The 22,743-nt window shown below is 49.5% G+C and overlaps 1 protein-coding gene across 1 annotated transcript in view; it reads right to left on the bottom strand.

Annotated features, from left to right (window-relative positions):
• The window catches only part of CCDC159 (coiled-coil domain containing 159), a 144,671-nt gene that overhangs the window by 12,067 nt on the left and 109,861 nt on the right, over positions 1–22,743 (bottom strand). The window contains exons 10-12 of the mRNA XM_085600529.1: positions 22,233–22,309; positions 19,253–19,359; positions 3,558–3,634 (exon numbers count right to left, since the gene is read on the bottom strand). Of these exons, the coding sequence (XP_085456655.1) occupies positions 3,558–3,634; positions 19,253–19,359; positions 22,233–22,309 (261 nt within the window). The remainder of the gene's footprint in view (positions 1–3,557; positions 3,635–19,252; positions 19,360–22,232; positions 22,310–22,743) is intronic.

Genomic DNA, 22,743 nt, shown 5'->3' with positions numbered 1-22,743 from the left:
CCATAAGACTCATGGTATGATCTTGGAACATACCAGCTCTGCTTGTCTAATGAGTCTGGCAATGGGTCTCAGTCCGGCTATCATGACCCTGATTAAACATCTCTGGTCAGCTAAGACGTTCCCTCCCAAATGCACTACTAATGCATCAGGCTTCCCTCTAACCTTCACCACATCTTGCACGATAGGCAGCAGGTGTTCCTATCGCATCCCTGGTTTGCCCATCCAGGAGACTGTAGTGTTGAAAAGATGCATTCATTCGTAATTCTTCCGCGCTGGCACCCACTATTGTGTCCTGGCGACAAATAAATGACCCAGTACCCATACCCTGCTCACCCGACCAGGGGAACCTGTCATGATAAAATACTTATTTAAGTCGGTCGGATATAGACCTAAAAGGCCCCTGAGGCCCACTGTCGTATCTGTTTGATGCATTCTGCATTCAAGCCGCTGACTGCAGCCGTCGTAGCGGCGCTGATGAGTAAGGAATGTGATACATATTATGTGGGAGTCCTGCTGCACTAATGGTCATTCTAAAGACTGCATTAAACTGAAAGCAGCTGGGAAACGAGCCATCCTCCCGGCAGAAAAGCGACTAATCGCCCTGGGCTCCATTCTTTAAGTAATCGTGCATGCAACAAACGGGGATGCATTCACTGTCTGCTAAGCAGTACAGGTGTGTGCACTTGCATCTGCCCTCTTGATCTGCTTTAGAGCTAAGCAAGTATATAGTTGTGGCGCTGTCCCCCACGTGCAGAGCTCTCATTTTTAGACATGCCGACTCAGGGTTGAATCTGGCCGGGGCTAACAGCTCACTGATCCTGTATGCCCCAAAGAATGCAAGTAAGAAAGCTGCCCAAAAGAGCAGTAGCTCATGCCTATGTGTGCAGATGCTCAAGAGCTCCTTGAACACTTTTTTCAAGGTGCTGAAACATATGGTGTGTCTCTTGTATTACTGCCTTGTTTGGAGTCACCCCCATCCTTTCATGGCTGCCTTACAGTAGAAAGTACTGGCTGGGTCACTATTACCTGCTAATTTTGCATAATAAGAAACCGCTTGATTGTGATTTTGCAACCAGGATCTAAATATGTTTTCAGAAAAGACCCACTTGTATAAATTCCTCTATGTTCTGTCTGGACACTTTGTCTACTCCCGGGCACCAGTTATAGCCTGAAAGGTCTCCCAGCCCTTTCAATACTTATTCGCTGTCTCGGGGGCTAACACATTGTCAACAAGCATGCTCAAATCAAACCTACCAGGTGCCAAAGTTCTCATGGTGCCACTGACTTGTCAGGGTCTGCATGAGGTGCCAACTCCCTGAATCTTTGCCACTGAAAACGAGACACTGCATCATCCACTGCACTCTCAATGCCCAGAATATGCCTGGTCCTGACCACAATATTAACCCAAAGCTGACTGTCTACCAAATGCCTTGCAAGTAGACTACTATCAAACAATGCGCTGTCCCCAAATTCAAAACTTGGACTATCGGTTGACTGTCTACCGATAAAGTAATTTGCTTGTTGGTGAGCTGTTCTTCCCATATACAGAATGCAACAATGTTGGGAAAGAGTTCCAGTACTGCCAGCTTCTTGGTGGTTCCTTTCTCATGCCAACTTGCTGGCCAGCAGGTAGCCGCCCAAGCCGAGCCTAAGATTGCCCGAACCAGTCACCCCCACCTACATCAGCAAACCGTTCCAGCTGCACTGCTGTAACCCAGGTTTCGCCGCCAGATCAAGGTCCCATTGAAATCGGCTAGGAATGCAGCCCATTGCTGGAGATCCTCTTTTACCCCCTTGCCTCAGCCTGACCCTCTGCCTCCTTGTCAGCCCTCTTGTTAACCATGCCAATCCCCTGGCGAACAGCCTCCCTACTGGTATCACCCGGTTGGTGAAGTTAAGCTTGCCTAGCAGCTGTTGAACCTCACCCAATGTAGCTTTTTTCAACTCCAGCAATGTCCTGATCATGTGTCTCAGGTCATCTACCTTTGCTACATACATCCTGCACTGGCCCTGCCCAGTGTCTAACTCAATGCCCACAAAGGACAGTTGTGTGGTTAGGCCCTCCATTTTAATCTAAGCCAGGTGCACCTCCAGTTCATCTACCATGCCACAAACTGTCCCAACAGTCCTGAGCATTCATCAGAGCAGATGCCGATGAACCGAAAATCATCAGGTTGTGTATACGGCACCCTGTTGAGTGATGTTCCCCCAGGGCCCACTCTAGAAAGCTGCTAAAGGCCTAAAAATAAGCACAGGAAATTGCACATCCCATTGGCAGGCATCTATCATGGAAGTATTCCGCCCCCAATTTGAAACCTAGCAAATGAAGCATTCTGGCTGCACAGATAGCAGGTGGAATGCCGATTCGATGTCAGCCGTAGCCAGCTGGGACCCTCTTGCGCTTTTCCTGATCAGGTCTATAGCATCATCTATAGTGGCATAAGATACTGAACAGCTATCCTGCTCCAGCCAGTCATTAACCGATTCCCTGGCTGGGTGTGACAGGTAATGAATGATTCTAAATTGACAGGCTCCTTCTAGGGTACCAGTTCTAGTGGTGATATCACAAAATTGTTGCAAGGGGGCTCTGAAAAGTGGCCAGCAACTCTCCCAACGTGTACCTCTTTATCCACTTTTTGCCTAGCCACTGACAGGTTGTCCCTCCATGACTTCAAATTTTTGCTAACCCACTGAGTTAAAGGGCCTTGGAATGGTATTTCGAACCCTACCCTACAACCTTCTGCCAGTAACTCCCTCTCATTGACCTTAGGATAGATGCCCACAATCCTCATCAATGCTGTAGTTCTTATGGGTGTGGATAAATGTGTGGGAGACCAATTGTTTGCTTCTGCTGCCCCTATTTCTGTGCCCATACTTTTTAGGTCGAGCCTGGGCAGCGTATGCGCTGCTCTGCAAGGCATGCTGTATTGAGGTAGGAACTTGAAGCTCTGCCCACTCTCCTCCCACATTTTTCATTGGCTTGTGTCATTATCCACTGTAAACTGTGGCTGTTCATTGGTCAAAAGGTTTAGTAGTCCCTCCTTAGTACCACCTTGTCTCATTTTGTAACCTCCCATGGGGACATCCCTGGTTACGTGTGTTGTTGCTCATAGGCTTTAATTACAGCCTCCAAGCACTATTTTCTCACATAGCTTTGTCAACACTCTCTCTCCTAACACTTTTTTTCATAGCACGCATTTGCAATGCCATAGGTCTTGCATTTGCGAGAGTTTAAGTTATTGCGATTGTAAATGACAATACCTTTTATTTATCTGTTTTGAAAACACAAAAATAAAAGGCATTGTCATTTACAATGCCAAAAGCTCAAACTCTAAAAAATGCAAGACCTATTGCATTGCAAATGCTTGTTATTGATGGAGTTTCTGTCGTCCCCCTGACCTTTGGCCTTTTTGCACTCGATGGCCGGATGTGCACCCCCGCAGTTGCTGCAACTGACAGGACTGTTCCCACTTGCAATCATCCATGTCATTCCTCCAGCATGCCATGCTGCAGCTTCTCACACACACACACATTGTTCCCTACACACGTACACTCACCTTGGTTTCCTCGTTGGCACTCAGAGTTGGACGTGTTCATGTTCTGCATATCGTTCTGTAGGGAGCTCATTGCGCACCTGGAGAGGAGACATTTTCAGGGTCTATGCTACTGAAAATCACTCTTTCCAGAAACAATTACATGGCTGGCTTGCTACCAGTGTGATGTTGGGGTATTGAGAGCAGCTCCCATTATGATGTCATTGCTATGAAGGCAGCTCTCAGCGTAATGTCACTACAGTAAAGGCAGTGCAAAGTATGATGTCATTATATTGAGAGCATCTTTCACAGGGATACCACTCTGGAGAAGGCAGCTCCCTGTGTGATGTCACTGCAGTAGTTGCATCTCCCACTATGATGTCACTGCTGTAAAGGCAGTGCACAGTATGATGTCATTATATTGAGAGCATCTTTCACAGGGATACCACTCTGGAGAAAGCAGCTCCCTGTGTGATATCACTGCAGTAGTTGCAGCTCCCAGTATGATGTCACTGCAGGAGCTGCAGCTCCCAGTGGGGTGTCACTGTCGGGAGAGAAGCTCCAAGAGTGATATTGCTACAATAATGGCAGCTCCCAGTCTGGTGCTACTTCAGTGATGGCAGCTTTCAGTAGAGCCTTCCAACAGTAATGAAAGCTCCAAACCTGATGCTGCTGCTCCCTGTGCCACAGGTCTGAGGGTGCACTCACTGAAGAGGCCCAACTATGCCGAAATTGGCCTGGTGCAAGTTGTGTTCCCATTTGGAGGGGGTGTGGCCAGGCAGTTAGGGCTGGACTGTTATTATTGGAGAAGGAATAAGGCTGTTTTCATATCGTTGTTCCTCGTCTAGTGCTGCGAGGACCAAAACACAATCGACTTGAATGGGGACGGACTCCAGAGCAGTCATCAGTGGAGGAGATTAATTTAAGCACAGGCCCCATCACTTTTTGGTTTTTCCTACAGTGGTAACAGCAGCACTCAGTATGAAGTCACTGTAATGAATGCAGCTCCTACTGTGATATATAAATAGCTGCGTAAAGGGTTTTAGTGTATAGGAAGTAATGGCGTTCAGCAAATTTACGTATAGTGTGTTCGTGCAACAGAGTGAGCATGGTGCTAAACAGGAAGGGGATGTGAGAAGTTGGCCTGGTATATGCTGTCCACTAATTATAGTGGGCACCTTGTACCAGTCCAAACAACCCCTTATGGTGAATAGGTTAAAGGCAACCTTTATTGAAAGCTATCCTAGTGGTAGCTATGGAGAGCAGCCTTCAGGCTAAGTCTTGAAGGAATGTAAAGCAGCTTGTTTTACCAGTCTATAATCTCTTGAATGATCAAATGAAAGGACAACCACACCAGGTATATATTTAAAATGAATGTATTTAAGATAAAACACACCCCTCTAGTCTCTTTATGAGACTGGAGTTCGAAGTACTTAATTTACAAGTTAGCAGTCAACAGTAATAGCACAAATACACGTTTGGGCCCTGGGGGCGTACCAAACCATATACCAATAAAGTGGTATAAGAACCACGACTGAACTAGACACAAGGCCTAGAGACTGTAGAATCGCTGGGACCCCAAGGATCCACCGTAGGTAGTGACACAGGGGACCCACGGGGACTGTGGGCAGTGTGTAAACACAACCCTGGGTTCCCGTTAGCTTCTATGGGCAATGTCACGGTTGGAAATTTAAAGATTAGGGACTCTTAGAATCGAGTCAGGACCAAACCCTTTTGGACTTAAGAAGTTCTAGGGCTAGCACCCACAAAACCACCGGAGTACTCGTGTTACCTCACCCAGGGAAGCCGGGTGCATAGGTGTCTTTTGGTGTCGGGTCGCGTCGTTGATTACAATGGAGGCTGGCAAAGAACTGCTGCTGCCGTGAAGAGGAGAAGTGTCCGAAGAGATCCAAGCCGGGATCTAGGATGGAAGGAACCTGAAAGCAGAGGGGGCAGAGTCTGGGTCACTTGCCAGTGACCGAGGGCAGGATGGACCAATGCCCACAGATGTCGGGTGCTTCAGGTGAGTTGACGGGTGTCTTGACTCTTCAGCCACGAGGTCCAGGAGGCGTCGACGAAGTCCACGAGCCGGATTCGAGCTGTCCCGCGAAGTCTGTCGAGTGCTGCTGTGTCGGCGACCAAACTGGACCCAACAAGCCTTGGCATCGGCAAGTCTCGTGGAAAGAGAAGAAGGACGTCGGTGCAGACCAGCAAGGTCTGAGGTACTCACCCAGCGAGGGTAAGTCAGGGCACATCTGGAACAACCAGGAAAGCCCAAGTAGAAGAGAGCCTAGCCCACGGGTCACTCGTGGAGTGGAGGCCAGAGATCTTCGGTGCAGTCTGTGCTCAAGGCTGGGGCTACTCGGAGTCCAAAGCAGAACTTCAAGGATTAACAGGAAGTCGATGTACCAGCAATAGTACGCGGTGCCCAGGGGTCACGGTTCATCATCACCCACGATAGCCACAGGCCTTAGCTTTGCTGTGGACTCGGGGGAGCCTCTGGGAAGTCAGGAAATCCACCTCTGGTGATGCCGAGTCTTCGGCGTCCAACGGAATTCGGAATTGCAGACCGGACAGTTGCTTCTTTGGTGCCTGCCAAGCAGGGGAGTCACTCCTTGACTCCAAGGGAGATTTCTTCCGTCTTCTAGACGAAATAGAAAGTCTAAGGTCCAGGATATATATTGCAGAGTTTCGTCCAGGGTAATCTAAAGTCACGAGGACTGAGTTCCCATACTTATACTAAGTTTGGGGGTTGGACATACTCTAGGGACCCACCTATGGGAGGGTTTGGAAAGAGGGGTTGTTAAACCCATTTCCTTTGTCCAGTTTTGCACCAGAGCAGGGGCAGGTAGCCCCTGCAACCGGTTTGAACTGGACTATGCACAGGGACACCAAGTGTGCCCCCAGTGCAGGACTTCAAAGCACCAGAGAGTGCTTCCGCCCAGCCCCAATACACATCTGCCTGTCTGGGGAGGTGGTCACACCTCCCTGGGACAGGAAACCTATTGTCCAGGCCTCCCCTGCCAGAGTTTCGGTTAGCAGCAGGAGGCCAGATCCATGTCTGTGGCAGAGCCATCCATTTTGTGATGCCAGGGCTTTACAAAGTCTTACCGGGTTAGACCAGTGTGAACGTGTCTCTCCCTCTAGAAGGGTGGAATGCTACCCCAGCCGCCAGAACTTGCGGGGGGTAGTATTCCAAAGCGTTTGACACCAAACACGACATGATTCCGTGCAGCCATCCCAAAGTTAGCATTTACCGCGAGGTTATAATGCACTTAAGAGTATATGGTCAGGCTGCACCACAAACAGCATCAGAGGAGGTACTCCGAACGCTACAGAGGGGCTCTGCTCATGCAGGGGCACCCTCTCACATAAAAACCAAGCACTCTGCTTTCAGGATTGTTAAGGCCTGCCATAGGAGTGGCTTATAGGTTTATATGTGTCTGTATAAGGTAGTGATATAGGTAGCCTATACTACTGTAAGGGGTGCAAGCACACCCTTACCCAGGCTGCAGTAGCAGACCTGTGGTGCCATTTTGGAGTGCTTCCCAGGGGTGGCATAATACATGCTTCAGCCCCTGGTAGGCCTCTTGAGGTACCTATGCCCTAGGTACATAGCATACCTGTTAGACCTGTCAGCCCTTTTGGCTGTTCCCTCCCCTTTTTTTTTTTTTTTTTTCCTTTTCCTTCTCATTTTTTTCCTGTCCACTAACTACTTTTTGGGTGTTGATGTAGAGGCTCTGGGCGCCTCATTCTCAATAGCTGAGGGAGAGGCGCAAGGTGCTTCACTGAAGAAACAGGAAGGGGGAGGTTAGTCTCACAAAATGGTGGTTCCAACTGTCACCTCAGCACCTGGGCCATAGACTGCCATGAGAGGTTCCGGAACCTTCTGGGCCACTCTGGCCAGTCAGGCCCCAGGTGATAAATAGAGGTGAGGGCAGGGCGGCCATTTTAGGACTTGGTTGAGCTGTGAGGTAGACAGGAGTAAGGCACCTGAGTGGGGAGGGGGCTGCGCTAGATAGGGAATTGACAGGTCTTAGGGTCTGCGTAACTTCCCTCATCAGCTGACACCACCCTCAACCTTCTGACCGGTCCCTGAGCACAGCCAATGACTTGGGGGGTCATCGTTACCCTGGGAGCCTCCATGTATTCAGAATCCTTGAAGGTCTGGACCAGGGAAAGAATCGCCGTCTGGAACTACCTTCCTCACATCCCTGTTGTTGCCTGGGGTTTCTAGTCAAACTGGCCCTAGCGACTGTCCACTGTCCCTGGCTATAGGGGAGGTGCCCGGGCCCTATTCTGCAGAGATTGGCTGGCTTACTCATCGGCTCTGAGGTGAGCCCTGCATCCTTAATTTCAGCCCCCTCGTCATGAATCCTTGCCTTGAGTACTCACCGCCGCTACCCCGGGGTTGAGAGATTGCCTGAGATCACCAGGGAGTGGCCTGTACTCACCAGGAGGTCTGGGGAAGGGTCGGGACTCCTTGGTGTGGGCCAGCGAGCAGCCGTCGCGTCTGATAGCTGAGGAGAAATTGCATCCCGGAAGTCGGGGACGTGACAGGCCCTGAAGCCGCCGTCCCGGTGTCACGTGAGAGGGGCCGAAGCACCGCCCCACTGTTGCCGGTAGAGGTTGAAGGCCGCGCCCCTGCAAGCCGCGCTGCTCCTGGCGGCTGCGGGCGCGCCTCCCCAGCAGACGCGGAGTTACCTTGAGACAGCGCCTGGCCTTCGGAGTCCATTAGGAACTTGTTGTTCATTAGGGAGTGAGACCAGCGGGCTGTGGGGAGTGGAAGAGCAAGGCTCCGCCCGCGGAGGAGACCCACCAGCAGGGTAGTCCTTGGGGGAGGTGGTCGAGGGGGTGTGCCCTGTGTTTCGCCCTCCCCTACTTGAAGAGATCTCCTTGCCAGCGCGGGGAGCCCCGTCTGTCCCAACGACGAGGGAACTCAACTCCTAGCTCTGCTGAACTTCCCCAACGGAGGACACCCTGAATACACAGTAAGCTGGGCATACAAAGAAGGGGGGAGAGCCCAGGAGAGCACGCAGTTACGGACGGTTGATGTCCGGTTATACCCGATTGCCGGTCCCTGGGAAAGCCAGGTTCTAGGTTAATTAAACGGGTACACTGACATAATCACCCGTGAGACTGAAGTCTACGTACTAAGAATCTTAAGTATAGTGTTGGAAATAGCAGTTTAATCTCTAGTAACAGCCAGAGTTCATGTACAATGCCTAAATGTAATGCATTAATGTCTAGTGCTAAAGTAATTTACATGTACACTGCCTAGAGGTCACCGATTGTTTGCCAGTAACAGAGTGAATCTCCCGCTTAGTTCCTAAATGTATTAGTTTGATTATTTGCGACAGCGTAGGGTCCAAGAAGTATAGCGGTTAGGGAAACCATCTGTCAAAAGAGCATTGTGTAGTCTAAATAACCAGCTGAAATCCAGAGAGATGTAAATGTTATGGGAAGTGCTGCTGTGAGGATTTAAAGTGGCGCTCCAGAGTCAAGGTGCTGGGTTGTTACAGCAGAGGGGGTGTAGATATCTGCTATACTGAAGTAACGAAGGGAATGGTACTGTCGATTTAAATGTAATGAAATGTTTTACCCTGAGATGTGAACCTGATTAACCACGTTTGAGAAGGGAAGATAAAGATTTCTGGTAAACTTTATAATTATTCAGTGTAGCGTCATTTTTCTGTGGTGTATCGCTAGAGTGTGAGTTGGGTGTGATGCAAGCACGATATGCGCTTCTGAGTAAAAGCCTTTCTACCGGAGCCAAGCTACCTCTAGGACGTTAGGTCCAACAAGTTGGTGTTCAGCCGTGGGATCCTGAGTCTGTGCTTGCATCCACTCATTAGCAGTTTAGCGCGCACCACGCCCTACACTTGACTGTTTTAATTGGAGTTTTCTCCAGGTTGTCTCCCTGATTAGAATTTTTCAAAATTGTCCTGTCCTGTGGTGTACTTCCTCTTAAAGGAAGGGTCTCCTATTGTGAAGTTTTCTTCTTCAGAGTTGGGTCCCACCTGGTAGGATGGAGTTTGAGTTGGGTAAGCTGGAAGAGTATACCGTAACCCAACTCAAGGAATTCTGCCAGGAGAGGGAGGTATTTTTTAAGCAGGGGGCGAAGAAAATAGAACTCCAAACTAGCTTGAGAGCCTGGGTTATGGCCCACCCTAGTGGAAAACGGGAGGAGGAGGGACAAGGACCGGACATTACGGAAGGGAGCAAATTACTTTTTCCCCCTGAGAGCGGCAACATGGACGTGGGACCTAGTGCCCCTTCAAGAGTGGGTAGTAGCGCTTCGGGGGGAGCCTGTCTTCAGCTGACTTAGTTGACAGGAGGGAGGAGAGGCAGTTCAAAATGGATCTAGCCCGCTTAGAGAAAGAAAGGGAGGAGAGGAGGTTCCTCCATGAGCTCCATTTAAAGGAATTGGATCTCAAGGCCCTACAGTTTGGAACCCCCAGCAGTCTCATTGGTGGCAGCGTACATAGAGAAATCACCAGGGAGCCCAGACCCTATCTGCCAAAAGATGTAGTCGCCAGCTATGGTGTCGGGGATGACATTGCTAAATGGTTGGCTGCCTATGAGGTCTCCTTACGAGCCCATGGGATCCCCGAAGCTCAGTGGGGGGGTGGTCTGTATAGGTATATGCCTCCGATGGGGAGGTATGCCCTGTTAGCTCTGGAGCAGCGAGAAAAGACCAATTACCCCACCATGAAGGTCGCCCTAATTAGAAAGTTTGGGTTGACCCCTGAGAAATACAGGCAGAGGTTTCGGGGTAGTCAAAAGCTGGCCACCCAGAATTGGGTAGACTTCCTGGACTACGCCAAGAAGGCCTTGGAGGGCTGGGTACAGGGCAGTGAGGTGAAAGACTACGAGGGGTTGTATGACCTGATTTTAAGGGAGCACCTCCTCGAGAAAAGTTTTCCGGAGCTGCGTCAACACCTGGTGGAAAGCAAGCTAACTAATCCTAGGAAGCTTGCAGAGGAGGCGGATATCTGGGCAAGTACCCGAGTATCCTCAAAAGGGACTGGAGGGAATTTCCAAAGGGCTGGTCAGGGCGCCCCCCAGAAGAAAGAGGGGGGGAGACAAAAAGAAGGAGTTCTCTAAAGGCCCCCAAAAGAGTTCGCAAGGGAAGGGATTAGGATTCCCTCCTAAGGTTGGCCCCCACAAACCCCCTTATCCTGACCGTGGTCAGCAGCCTAGGGTTGTCCGTTGCTATGAGTGTGGTGAGATTGGGCACTACAAGGGGGATGCCAAGTGTCCCAAGAGACCACACCCTCCCATTGGAGGAAAGACCCCTGGGGTGGCGAGTGTAGTGCTCAGGGAGGAGTTGCCCCTAGATAAGGGAGGTGAATGACCCATGTGCCCTCAAATACTAATAAGTACAGGCAATGGGTCACCATCAATGCCCAGAGGGTGGAGGCTCTGAGGGACACAGGAGCCAGCATGACTATGGTAAGGAGTCAGCTGGTGTCCCCAGAGCAGGTGGTTCCCAACATAGTCCACCCGGTTGTGATGGCTGACAACCGAGAGGGTCACTATCCGGTGGCCCAGATTCCCTTTGAGTGGGGAGGGGTTGCGGGTCCTCTACGGGTTGCGGTAAGCCCTGCCATGCCGGTCGACTGTCTGTTGGGAAATGACCTTGAACATACGGCATGGAAGGAGGTCGAGTTCAAGGCTCACATGGAGATGTTGGGGACGCCTGAGTGGACTTGTGCCAATACCCGGTCCGTGACTGCCCGAGGGGGGAGTTCACAGAGGTTGGAGCCTGGAACAAGGGCCCAACCAGCTGCCAAAAAGGGTAGAAGGGGCCAGGGGAAACCTACCCCGGTATCTGCACCTCAGAAGGTGGAGGGGGCCACTGAAGTGGTCCCGGAGTCCACAGAGGGGGAGGTGACTTCCCTGGAGGGCTTACCTACCCCTGCAGAATGTCAGGTGGAGGGAGGACCCACTAGGGAGGAGTTTTGTTGGGCCCAAAAGGAGTGTCCTACCCTTGAAGGTTTACGGCGTCAGGCCGAAGCCCAGGCAGCGGGTAACGATTCGGGGAACTTCCACATATACTGGGAAGATGGTCTCCTTTATAGCGAACCCAAGGCTCCGGTGCATGGATCATCCCGGGCCTTGGTAGTTCCCCAGCCTTACCGAGCCTTCCTTTTGAATTGGCTCATGAAATACCCTTGGCAGGACACTTGGGACAAGACAAGACCTTTGCTCGACTTGTCCCTCATTTCTACTGGCCTCAGATGAGGATTACGTCCGACACTTTTTGTAGGACGTGTGTAACCTGCCAAGCTAGTGGGAAAACAGGGGTGAAGCTGAAGGCTCCCCTGGAACCACTGCCTGTCGTTGGCACCCCCTTTGAAAGGGTGGGCATCGACATTGTTGGGCCATTGGATCCACCAACGTCTGCCGGTCGCAGGTTTATCCTGGTTCTGGTGGATCATGCCACCCGGTACCCAGAGGCTATCCCTCTGAGGACCATTACTGCACCGGCGGTGGCGCGGGCTCTTATGGGAATTCTCACCCGGATGGGGTTCCCCAAGGAAGTTGTGTCGGACAGAGCTACCAACTTCATGTCGGCATATATGCGGGCTATGTGGAAAGAGTGTGGAGTCACTTACCGGTTCTCCACCCCTTATCACCCCCAGACCAATGGTCTGGTGGAAAGGTTTAACAAAACCTTAAAGGGCATGATCAGGAGTCTGCCCGAGAGCCTGCGGAGGAAATGGGACGTCTTCCTACCTTGTTTGCTGTTTTCTTACAGGGAGGTACCACAGAAGGGAGTGGGTTTCAGCCCCTTCGAGCTGTTGTACGGACACCCTGTGCGCGGACCCCTCAGCCTGGTGAAGGATGGATGGGAAAAGACTCCCAGAAAACTTCCCCCGGATGTGGTGAGCTACATGCTGGCCTTTCGTAGCCAAATGGCTAGGTTGTGGAAGCAAGCTTCTGAAAACCTAAAAGCCAGCCAGACGGTCATGAAGGAATGGTATGACCGAAATGCTCACCTGGTGGAGCTGGAGCCTGGCCAGAAGGTGTGGGTGATGGAACCTGGAGAGCTTAGCGCCCTCCAGGATCGCTGGTCAGGCCCCTTTGAGGTGATTGAGAAGAAGGGTAAGGTCACATATGTGGTGGACCTTAAGACCCCCAGGCAGCCCCATCGGGTGCTCCATGTCAACCACCTCAAGCCTCACCAAGAGAGGCCCGAGGTCACTTTAATGATGGTGACTGATGGGTCAGAGGAAGAGGGAAGTGAACCTCTTCCTGATCTTTTTGCTTCCCAAGAGAAGGATGGGTCAGTGGAGGGGGTGATCCTCTCACCATCCCTAACTCCCGAACAGCGGAGAGACTGCCGCCAAGTTTTGGAGCAGTTTGCTTCCTTGTTCTCGCTTATTCCGGGAAGGACTCATCTGTGTACCCATGATGTGGACACAGGGGACAGCCCACCTGTGAAGTCCAAGTCCTACCGTTTGTCGGATAAGGTGAAGGCTAGCATCCATGGAGAAGTCACCAAGATGCTAGAGCTGGGAGTGATTGAGCCTTCAAGCAGTCCCTGGTCCAGTCCGGTGGTACTTGTACCCAAAGCTGCCCCGCCGGGCACTACCCCAGAACTCCGGTTCTGTCTGGATTACAGGGGACTGAACTCTGTGACCAAGACCGATGCTCATCCTATACCGAGGGCGGATGAGCTCATTGACCGGTTGGGAGCTGCCCAATATCTGAGTACCTTTGACCTTACATCCGGGTACTGGCAGATCTCCCTGACAGAAGGAGCAAGGGAAAGGTCAGCCTTCTCCACACCTGAGGGTCATTACCAGTTCTGTGTGATGCCCTTTGGGCTCAAGAACGCCCCTGCCACTTTTCAGCGGCTGGTGAACCAGGTCCTCTCTGGGATGGAGGCCTTTTCGGTTGCGTACCTGGATGACATCGCTGTCTTCAGCAGCAGCTGGGAGGACCATTTGTGTCATCTTCAGGCTGTCCTTCAGGCTTTGCAGCAGGCGGGTCTGACGATCAAGGCCAGTAAGTGCCAGATCGGGCAGGGGTCGGTAGTGTACCTCGGTCACTTGGTGGGTCGGGGCAAGGTGCAACCCCTCCAGGCCAAGATTGAAACCATCATGGCCTGGGAACCCCCCCAAGACTCAGACGGAGGTCCGAGCCTTTCTGGGCCTCACTGGCTACTACCGACGTTTCATCAAGGGATACGGTACTATCGTGGCTCCCTTGACTGAGCTTACTTCTAAAAAGCACCCTCGACGGGTAATCTGGACCGAGGGGTGTCAACAAGCCTTTGACACCTTGAAAAAGGCAATGTGTGCGGCACCTGTCCTCAGGGCCCCTGACTTCTCCAAGGAGTTCATCGTCCAAACGGATGCGTCGGAGCATGGCATCGGGGCAGTGCTGTCGCAACTCAATGAAGAGGGTCTGGACCAACCGGTGGTTTTCCTGTCTAGGAGACTACTCCCCCGGGAACAGAGGTGGAGTGCAATTGAGAGGGAGGCTTTTGCGGTGGTGTGGGCTCTGAAGAAGCTGCGGCCATACCTGTTTGGCTCGCACTTCCTGGTTCAGACCGACCACCGGCCCCTCAGGTGGCTGATGCAAATGAGGGGCGAGAATCCCAAGTTATTGAGGTGGTCCATCTCCCTACAGGGAATGGACTTTAGGGTGGAACATCGCCCAGGAGTGGACCACGCCAATGCCGACGGTCTCTCCAGGTATTTCCGCCTTAGTGAAGAGAACTCCCAAGGGATTGGGTAGCTCTCCCCACTTTCAGCTGGGGGGGACGCGTGTTAGACCTGTCAGCCCTTTTGGCTGTTCCCTCCCCTTTTTCTTTTTTTTTTTCTTTTCCTTCTCATTTTTTTCCTGTCCACTAACTACTTTTTGGGTGTTGATGTAGAGGCTAAGGGCGCCTCATTCTCAATAGCTGAGGGAGCGGCGCAAGGTGCTTCACTGAAGAAACAGGAAGAGGGAGGTTAGTCTCACAAAATGGTGGTTCCAACTGTCACCTCAGCACCTGGGCCATAGACTGCCATGAGAGGTTCCGGAACCTTCTGGGCCACTCTGGCCAGTCAGGCCCCAGGTGATAAATAGAGGTGAGGGCAGGGCGGCCATTTTAGGACTTGGTTGAGCTGTGAGGTAGACAGGAGTAAGGCACCTGAGTGGGGAGGTGGCTGCGCTAGATAGGGAATTGACCGGTCTTAGGGTCTGCGTAACTTCCCTCATCAGCTGACACCACCCTCAACCTTCTGACCGGTCCCTGAGCACAGCCAATGACTTGGGGGGTCATCGTTACCCTGGGAGCCTCCATGTATTCAGAATCCTTGAAGGTCTGGACCAGGGAAAGAATCGCCGTCTGGAACTACCTTCCTCACATCCCTGTTGTTGCCTGGGGTTTCTAGTCAAACTGGCCCTAGCGACTGTCCATTGTCCCTGGCTATAGGGGAGGTGCCCGGGCCCTATTCTGCAGAGATTGGCTGGCTTACTCATCGGCTCTGAGGTGAGCCCTGCATCCTTAATTTCAGCCCCCCCCCCGTCATGAATCCTTGCATGGAATACTCACCGCCGCGACCCCGGGTTGAGAGATTGCCTGAGATCACCAGGGAGTGGCCTGTACTCACCAGGAGGTCTGGGGAAGGGTCGGGACTCCTTGGTGTGGGCCAGCGAGCAGCCGTCGCATCTGATAGCTGAGGGGAAATTGTATCCCGGAAGTCGGGGACGTGACAGGCCCTGAAGCCGCCGTCCCGGTGTCACGTGAGAGGGGCCGAAGCACCGCCCCACTGTTGCCGGTAGAGGTTTGAAGGCCGCGCCCCTGCAAGCCGCGCTGCTTCTGGCGGCTGCGGGCGCGCCTCCCCAGCAGACGCGGAGTTACCTTGAGACAGCGCCTGGCCTTCGGAGTCCATTAGGAACTTGTTGTCCTTTAGGGAGTGAGACCAGCGGGCTGTGGGGAGTGGAAGAGCAAGGCTCCGCCCGCGGAGGAGACCCACCAGCAGGGTAGTCCTTGGGGGAGGTGGTCGAGGGGGTGTGCCCTGTGTTTCGCCCTCCCCTACTTGAAGAGATCTCCTTGCCAGCGCGGGGAGCCCCGTCTGTCCCAACGACGAGGGAACTCAACTCCTAGCTCTGCTGAACTTCCCCAACAGAGGACACCCTGAATACACAGTAAGCTGGGCATACAAAGAAGGGGGGAGAGCCCAGGAGAGCACGCAGTTACGGACGGTTGATGTCCGGTTATACCCGATTGCCGGTCCCTGGGAAAGCCAGGTTCTAGGTTAATTAAACGGGTACACTGACATAATCACCCGTGAGACTGAAGTCTACGTACTAAGAATCTTAAGTATAGTGTTGGAAATAGCAGTTTAATCTCTAGTAACAGCCAGAGTTCATGTACAATGCCTAAATGTAATGCATTAATGTCTAGTGCTAAAGTAATTTACATGTACACTGCCTAGAGGTCACCGATTGTTTGCCAGTAACAGAGCGAATCTCCCGCTTAGTTCCTAAATGTATTAGTTTGATTATTTGCGACAGCGTAAGGTCCAAGAAGTATAGCGGTTAGGGAAACCATCTGTCAGAAGAGCATTGTGTAGTCTAAATAACCAGCTGAAATCCAGAGAGATGTAAATGTTATGGGAAGTGCTGCTGTGAGGATTTAAAGTGGCGCTCCAGAGTCAAGGTGCTGGGTTGTAACAGCAGAGGGGGTGTAGATATCTGCTATACTTAAGTAACGAAGGGAATGGTACTGTCGATTTAAATGTAATGAAATGTTTTACTCTGAGATGTGAACCTGATTAACCACGTTTGAGAAGGGAAGATAAAGATTTCTGGTAAATTTTATAATTATTCAGTGTAGCGTCATTTTTCAGTGGTGTATCGCTAGAGTGTGAGTTGGGTGTGATGCAAACACGATATGCGCTTCCGAGTAAAAGCCTTTCTACCGGAGCCAAGCTACCTCTAGGACGTTGGGTCCAACAAGTAAAAAGGGCTTATAAGGCACTCCAGAATCCAATTAGATATGTACCTAATGTACATGCAAACCATTTTAGAGAGGAAGCAGCTAGGCTGATTAGCAGGGCCACAGCCAGACTAGGGTCGAAAAACAGTGAAACACCAGCAAAAAGTGTGGGTACCCATGTGAAGCAGATCCTACTCTCCTACAGGGGAGACCCTTGTGTAACCCCTCAATGTGTGTAGGGAAGACCCTACAGCAAAACAGTACAACTATATCCTGTGCACACATACAAAATGAAACAAGTGGATACAACAGTACACGTAAGCAATATGTACAGAGTTCTTGAGTGATACTGGATATTCTTTATTCTTTTGAGAAACTCAACCAGCCGACATGTGTTTCGTCAGGGAAAAGTTATCCCACAACTCTTCAGGGCTGTAGAAAGTTGTGTGAACGTAGTAAAGTCCCAAAACCGGTGATAATTCCAACCCGGCTGGGTACACAATTGGAAAGTAGAATTTATAAGACAGCAAACTTAGTCTGCAAGGAGTCTTGGTATTGTATTGTATTCGGAAAGCCGGTGATAAATTCCAACCCGGCAGTCAGCACACGTCATGAATGATTACAAACGGATCTGATGTGGTGGGCTTGGTTCTAATATCACAACAAAATAGTACCGCGAGTAGGTGATGAATAAGAGTCCAAATGAAAGTCAATTAAAGTTCTACGAAGTAGATGTCAAACCAGAATACGGTAAAGTATTAGGCCAAAACGATTGTCAAGAACGGGCAGAACACGTGTGTGTGTTCCCCATGTCTTTGTGAGTTGAGAAACGATCGTGCGTCCTGGCGGCACCAGTTCTATCGCGTGTGTGCATTCATTCATGACATGTGCTGACTGCCAGGTTGGAATTATCACCGGCTTTCCGACTACAATACACTACCAAGACTCCTTAAAGACTAAGTTTGCTGTCTTATAAATTCTACTTTCCAATTGTGTACCCAGCCGGGCTGGAATTATCACCGGTTTTGGGACTTTACTACATTCACGCAACTTTCTACAGCCCTGAAGAGTCATGGGATACGTTTTCCCTGACGAAACACGTGCCTACTGTGATATATCACTGCATGGAAAGCAGCTCCCAGTATGAAGTCACTCCATTCAACACACTTTTATATATGATGTCACTGCAGTGAGGTCAAGGACTTGAGAGCTGCTGCTAGTGTGACATCACTGCAGTATTTTATTTTCTAGTGTGATATCACTGTAGTGAGAGACCGGGAAAGTGATGGGTGGAACTGCTTGACTGAATCTGTCCACTGGTGATCACTCTGGATGCATTCCATGCCCTGCCTTCACAGAAGCGGGCAAACCATATTAAAATCGGGTTTCATCATGCACATTAGGAACAATCTAGCCAAAATGATATTACCCTCTGAACAGGAGAACAAGGAATCGTAGACCAATTTCTGCATTGTTTGGCCTCTTTAGTTAAGTGCAACTGAAAATATATATATATACAGCGACCATGAACCCTTGTCTAAGCAACCCCATACATTCACTCAACAGCAAAAAAGTTATGAACGGAAATGCTTGACTTAGGCGACATTTAGAGTTTGCTGTAAAATGATGGTGCTCTCACCCCATCAAACCTGTAGTTCTCCCGCTCTATTTAGATCCGTAGGAAATACTAGGGTTCCCATATGGGAGCCTCTGACGACTCCACTGTGAGAATGCTCAGGCCTGGCAGCCCATCTGCTAGAAAACCGTATGGTCATAGTGATCTAGGGATGGTGCGACTGTCATTATATTTCACTGGCCAGAGCTGCCACCTGAGGGATGGTGTCCGGGCAGGGAAATCTCTCAATGACTCCCACATGCGGGGAGAAAACTCTCTGAATGTCAGGGATCATTGTATTTTTTGCTATTCAAGAATAAACTCTCACTTTGGAAGGTTATTCTTGAAAAATAAAAAGTGACAACCAGTTCCAACAAACATGGTTCGCGCACATCAAAACATCAGAGCCTTCACTCCCATCAATAAAGCCGCAGCACTGACAGCTCCACTGATGGCACAGAGATCCCCGCCTGCCTGGCAGGGTCTCTAAGTATGGTGGGGCAGTCTTTCACCTGGAAGGTGGGGGTGATGGCCACCGGTGACCTGGTGGCATGGAAAAGCAGACTATCTCTCATACTTTAAATGACCACCTTAATCTAGAGATGCTAGATATCAAGTTTGCAGGTAAAAACGTAAAGAAATAATAAAAACCAAAAAAATTTGCATACTTAAAATGTAGGCTGTAAAAAGGTTGTGAACATAATAAAACAGACAAATGTGTATGTAAAAAAATGGTGAATAAACATTCATATATGGTCGCAGCCCTAGTGTTAGTTGGAGGGGTAGAGAGGTCCCACAGAAATCTAAGGAAAACGAATCATCGCTGAGGCTTGGACACAGATGTGTAAGGTGAGCATACAGAGTTGTATTAAGAGGAACAGAGAAGCTTATTTGGAGAAAAAAAGAAAGCGTGCGAGCTGGGAGACATGGCAGTGAGGGACACGGGAATGTCCAAAAACAGTCAAAAAGTAAGCTAATCAGAGGCAAGAGGTGGGGAAAACAGCAAGCTGGTGAAAGGGTCTCTCGATGTTTTTGTAATGAAGTTGTGTGTAGCACCCCCGCACTGTTACTTCTAGCGCTTGTGGAATGGCACAGAGGACACAGAATCTCGCGCAAAAGCAACACCCAATAACAAGAAAGATAAACATTAGCAGGCTGTACCATATATTTTCAAGCTCCTTGTCCATCTGCCGGCCGCCATTCCCTGGGCACTTGGAGACTTCCACGCAATCCGAGTCAGCAGAATTCCCAACCAACTGACGTAAGATCTGCAGGAGACCAAAGAAACCTCCACTACATATTGCAAACAAGGTAAACAAAAGTTTAGAATTAACTGAAGGCCCGGGAGGGAATACACACTGGTGCAGCGGCGATTCTGTCTCACAGTGTTTCTGTACAGAATTATAAACAAGGTTGCCAAAGACGGGGGTGTAACGCAGGATCCTGCAACCCCTGCAGCGCAGGGGGCCACAAACCTCTTAAGGTGCCCCAAACCCCAAGGGGGCCCCCATTCGGCTCATGGTCAACGAATATCTGTGAGATAAGCAAGACTCAGGAGCCTCTCGTCGCTTTCTGCAGGGAGGGCAGCCATTTTACGTTACATACTGACCAGAGGTGGCTGGCTTGTCCATGGTTGCTCAGCTCATGCAGTAAATGTGATGACATCTCACCGCATTTTGGGGCTTATTTACTAGCCCCTTGCGCCGCCGGTGCGTCACATTTAATATGGAAAAAAGTGACGTACCGTTTACAAGTACCGTGTGCCATGTCTGAAGGAGGAGGAAGGCTCTGCTGGCTTGAGGCCCACGGCGCATGTGTGAGGGGCGATCACAGCAAACCAAAATACACACACACGCCTCAAGCAATCTTTTTGTCACCTAAATCTGCTACAATGAACGTTGCCAATTGTGCATCTCATGCCCTGTCTGATACTAAGTAAGTTAGAGGAGAGATGGGAGTGAAGGCTGAATAGCCCACATGTGTGTATATGTGTGAATGTACATGTGGGAAAGGGTTTGTGTGACTCACTCTGACCTAATGTTATTCACATCTGACATACTGCAACTATTCAGAGAAACATTCTGGCTATCCCTCGAATATTGGTCACCAATCAGTGACACACCGTGGGCATTCATGGTGAAACTGTGACTATTCCTTTCATGATAAGGCCATATTCATGACATGCTTTGGGCATTAATAGTGACTTCTGGCTATCCCAGGCGTACCAGTGGTCTCTCCTTTACATATTGTAGGCAGTCAGCACAATATTCTGGCTATCCCTCTCATAAATATGGCCCAGTCTTCATACCTGTGACATTCAAGCCATCATTTAGTAGAGGCCGATCCATGACATGCAAAAATATGCGTGTCTCCCGCATAATAGGGCCACATCCACTACACAGGGTGGGCAGTTAAGATGGCACGCTAGCTATCCTTGGAATAATGGCCCAACCTTGACATACTGGTGGCATGCAAGGTGGTATTCTTGTTAAACCTGGCATAGTGCTAAACCTAGCTTCTTTAATATATTATAGGCACTCCTGGTGAAATCCTGATTTTCTTTCCCATAATATTAGTCTTTGACGTATTGTGGGCATGCCTGAGTATATTCCGACCATCCTCAATAACCTAGTGGCCCATCCACGATCTATTAATGGCATTCTTGATGACACTCTTGCAATCGCTTCAATAATGATGGACATCCATGACAGCATTTTCGCTATTTAAAACCTATATGTGACGGCCAATTCAGGCTGAGTAGGGGGAGACGTTGCTGATTGTTGTTCCTTTGCCCAAGAGTGCACATACTGCCATGGCTGTTATTTTTTGCCTTTGGTGGCATTTCATCACCTATAGTGGTATTATTAATACTGCTGTCAGAGACCTGAGCATGTAAGATTTATCTAGTTTAGCAGTAATTGCCTGTGAATCTGAGATGTGTCTAACGTTTGATTTTTCCACCTTGCTTTTTCCAAGTAGATTCTTTGTCATAACATATGACAGAGAATCTACTTGGAAGAGGCCGTATGGAAAAACAAAGTGGAGAATGATCTTAAATACTTTTGAAAAATGATAGGCTATATGTGATCACAAAGACAGAATTTTTAAATTTCCTACAATACCTTTACGTCTTTAGACAATATGTAAGAACATTTTGCTGGAAAAACCACAGTTATACGCCCATTTTTTATTACTGGGGCTGGCGAGTCTCATAGTCCCTGAGGAAGGCATGCCAGAAAAGCCTTGTATTATATCAGTAGTGCTCTTCAGATCCTCTTCCTTTCTAGCAAATGTATGTAAAAAGCGTATCTTAAGATTCATCTTTTGATTACTCTTTTTAAAAAATCTTTAGGGGGGCTACTGGAAGTCAGCCACCCTTGAATTTCAGGCAGATATTTACACCTCAGTTTTAAAGTTCACCAGCTTACCTTATCAACTTTAGGAGTGACACCTGGTGTCTTATTTGAGCATAGCATTGACTGAAGTAGTGGCTAGAGCAGCAAACACTAAAGCAAAGACACCCAGTGTTCATTCTCTGGATGGCATTAAATAAGGGCCTGAGGGACTTGGCACTAGTGAAAGAGTAACAGTGGTTGAGATGGTGGAGGGGCAGACAAACACTGATTCATCAGTGGCACCCACTTTCAACTCACAGTATGGCGCTGTTTGAAATCCTGGCACGGGCGCAGCAGTGTTTCTCAGTGACCAGTCACAGTGTGTGATTGCCTGCAATTCTGTAAGGGGGCATCAACACACACGTGCAATAGAGAGCAACAAGGCCCATTCACAACAGACACTGGTGTAGGTAATAAGCAGTGCAATATGTCGGCAACAAACTTTCATGCAGCAGTGATATACTTTAGACAGACACTCTATGGAACTGGCTGGTGTTTGTTTTGAAGAAAGCTAAGAGATACCAGTGCTGCAGTGACACCCACTGGCAAGTGAGAGTTGGTATGAATTAAGGTCCCGCTCAGAATATGTTAGGAGTTCTTATTGGGAAATGGACCCAAAACTAATACAGGGAAGGAGAAGGCACTGGGAAACCATGACGCACAGATAACGCTTCTCAAAAGTCTCCCTGAAATATTAATTTTGGGGGCAGTTTGCTCATATTTGTCGGCACAGAGTAATTTCTCACCTTTTTGGAGTTTGCCTGAATGTCTTTTATTTTTTCAATGTCCATCTGATGGTTCAGAATTTCGTTTTCTTGACAACCTGTAAAAAACAGAGTTTAACCAACGATTTTAAGTAGAATATTTGATTTAACAATTCTGAGATGTGCATATTTTTCGTCATGATACTGAAAACCAAGAGAAGATTGAGAGATACCTGTAGACAGTAGCGTTTTAACAGGTACTGGCAAAGCCTACAGGTTTTGCATGCGCAAGAGCTATTGGCTTTGCCAATGTTTTTCAGCCCTTTTGTGCACCAGCATGGCTGCTGTTAAGAATGGATAAAAGTTAGTGGAGAGTGGAGTGAAGTGTCGTAGAGTGGAGCGGCGTAGAGTGGAGTAGAGTGGCGTGGAGTACAGTAGAGGGGAGAGGAGTGTTGTAGAGTGGAGTGTCAGAACGGAGTGTCATGAAATGGAGAATCAAAAGTGGAGTGTTGTAAAGTGGAGTTTCGTAGAGTGTAGAGGACTGTTGTAGAGT

This window comes from Triturus cristatus, chromosome 4_2, assembly GCF_964204655.1.
Source record: "Triturus cristatus chromosome 4_2, aTriCri1.1, whole genome shotgun sequence".
NCBI classification, from domain to species: Eukaryota; Metazoa; Chordata; class Amphibia; order Caudata; family Salamandridae; genus Triturus; species Triturus cristatus.
The sequence above is the reverse complement of the archived record's forward strand: the minus strand, read 5'-3'. Positions and strand labels throughout refer to the sequence as shown.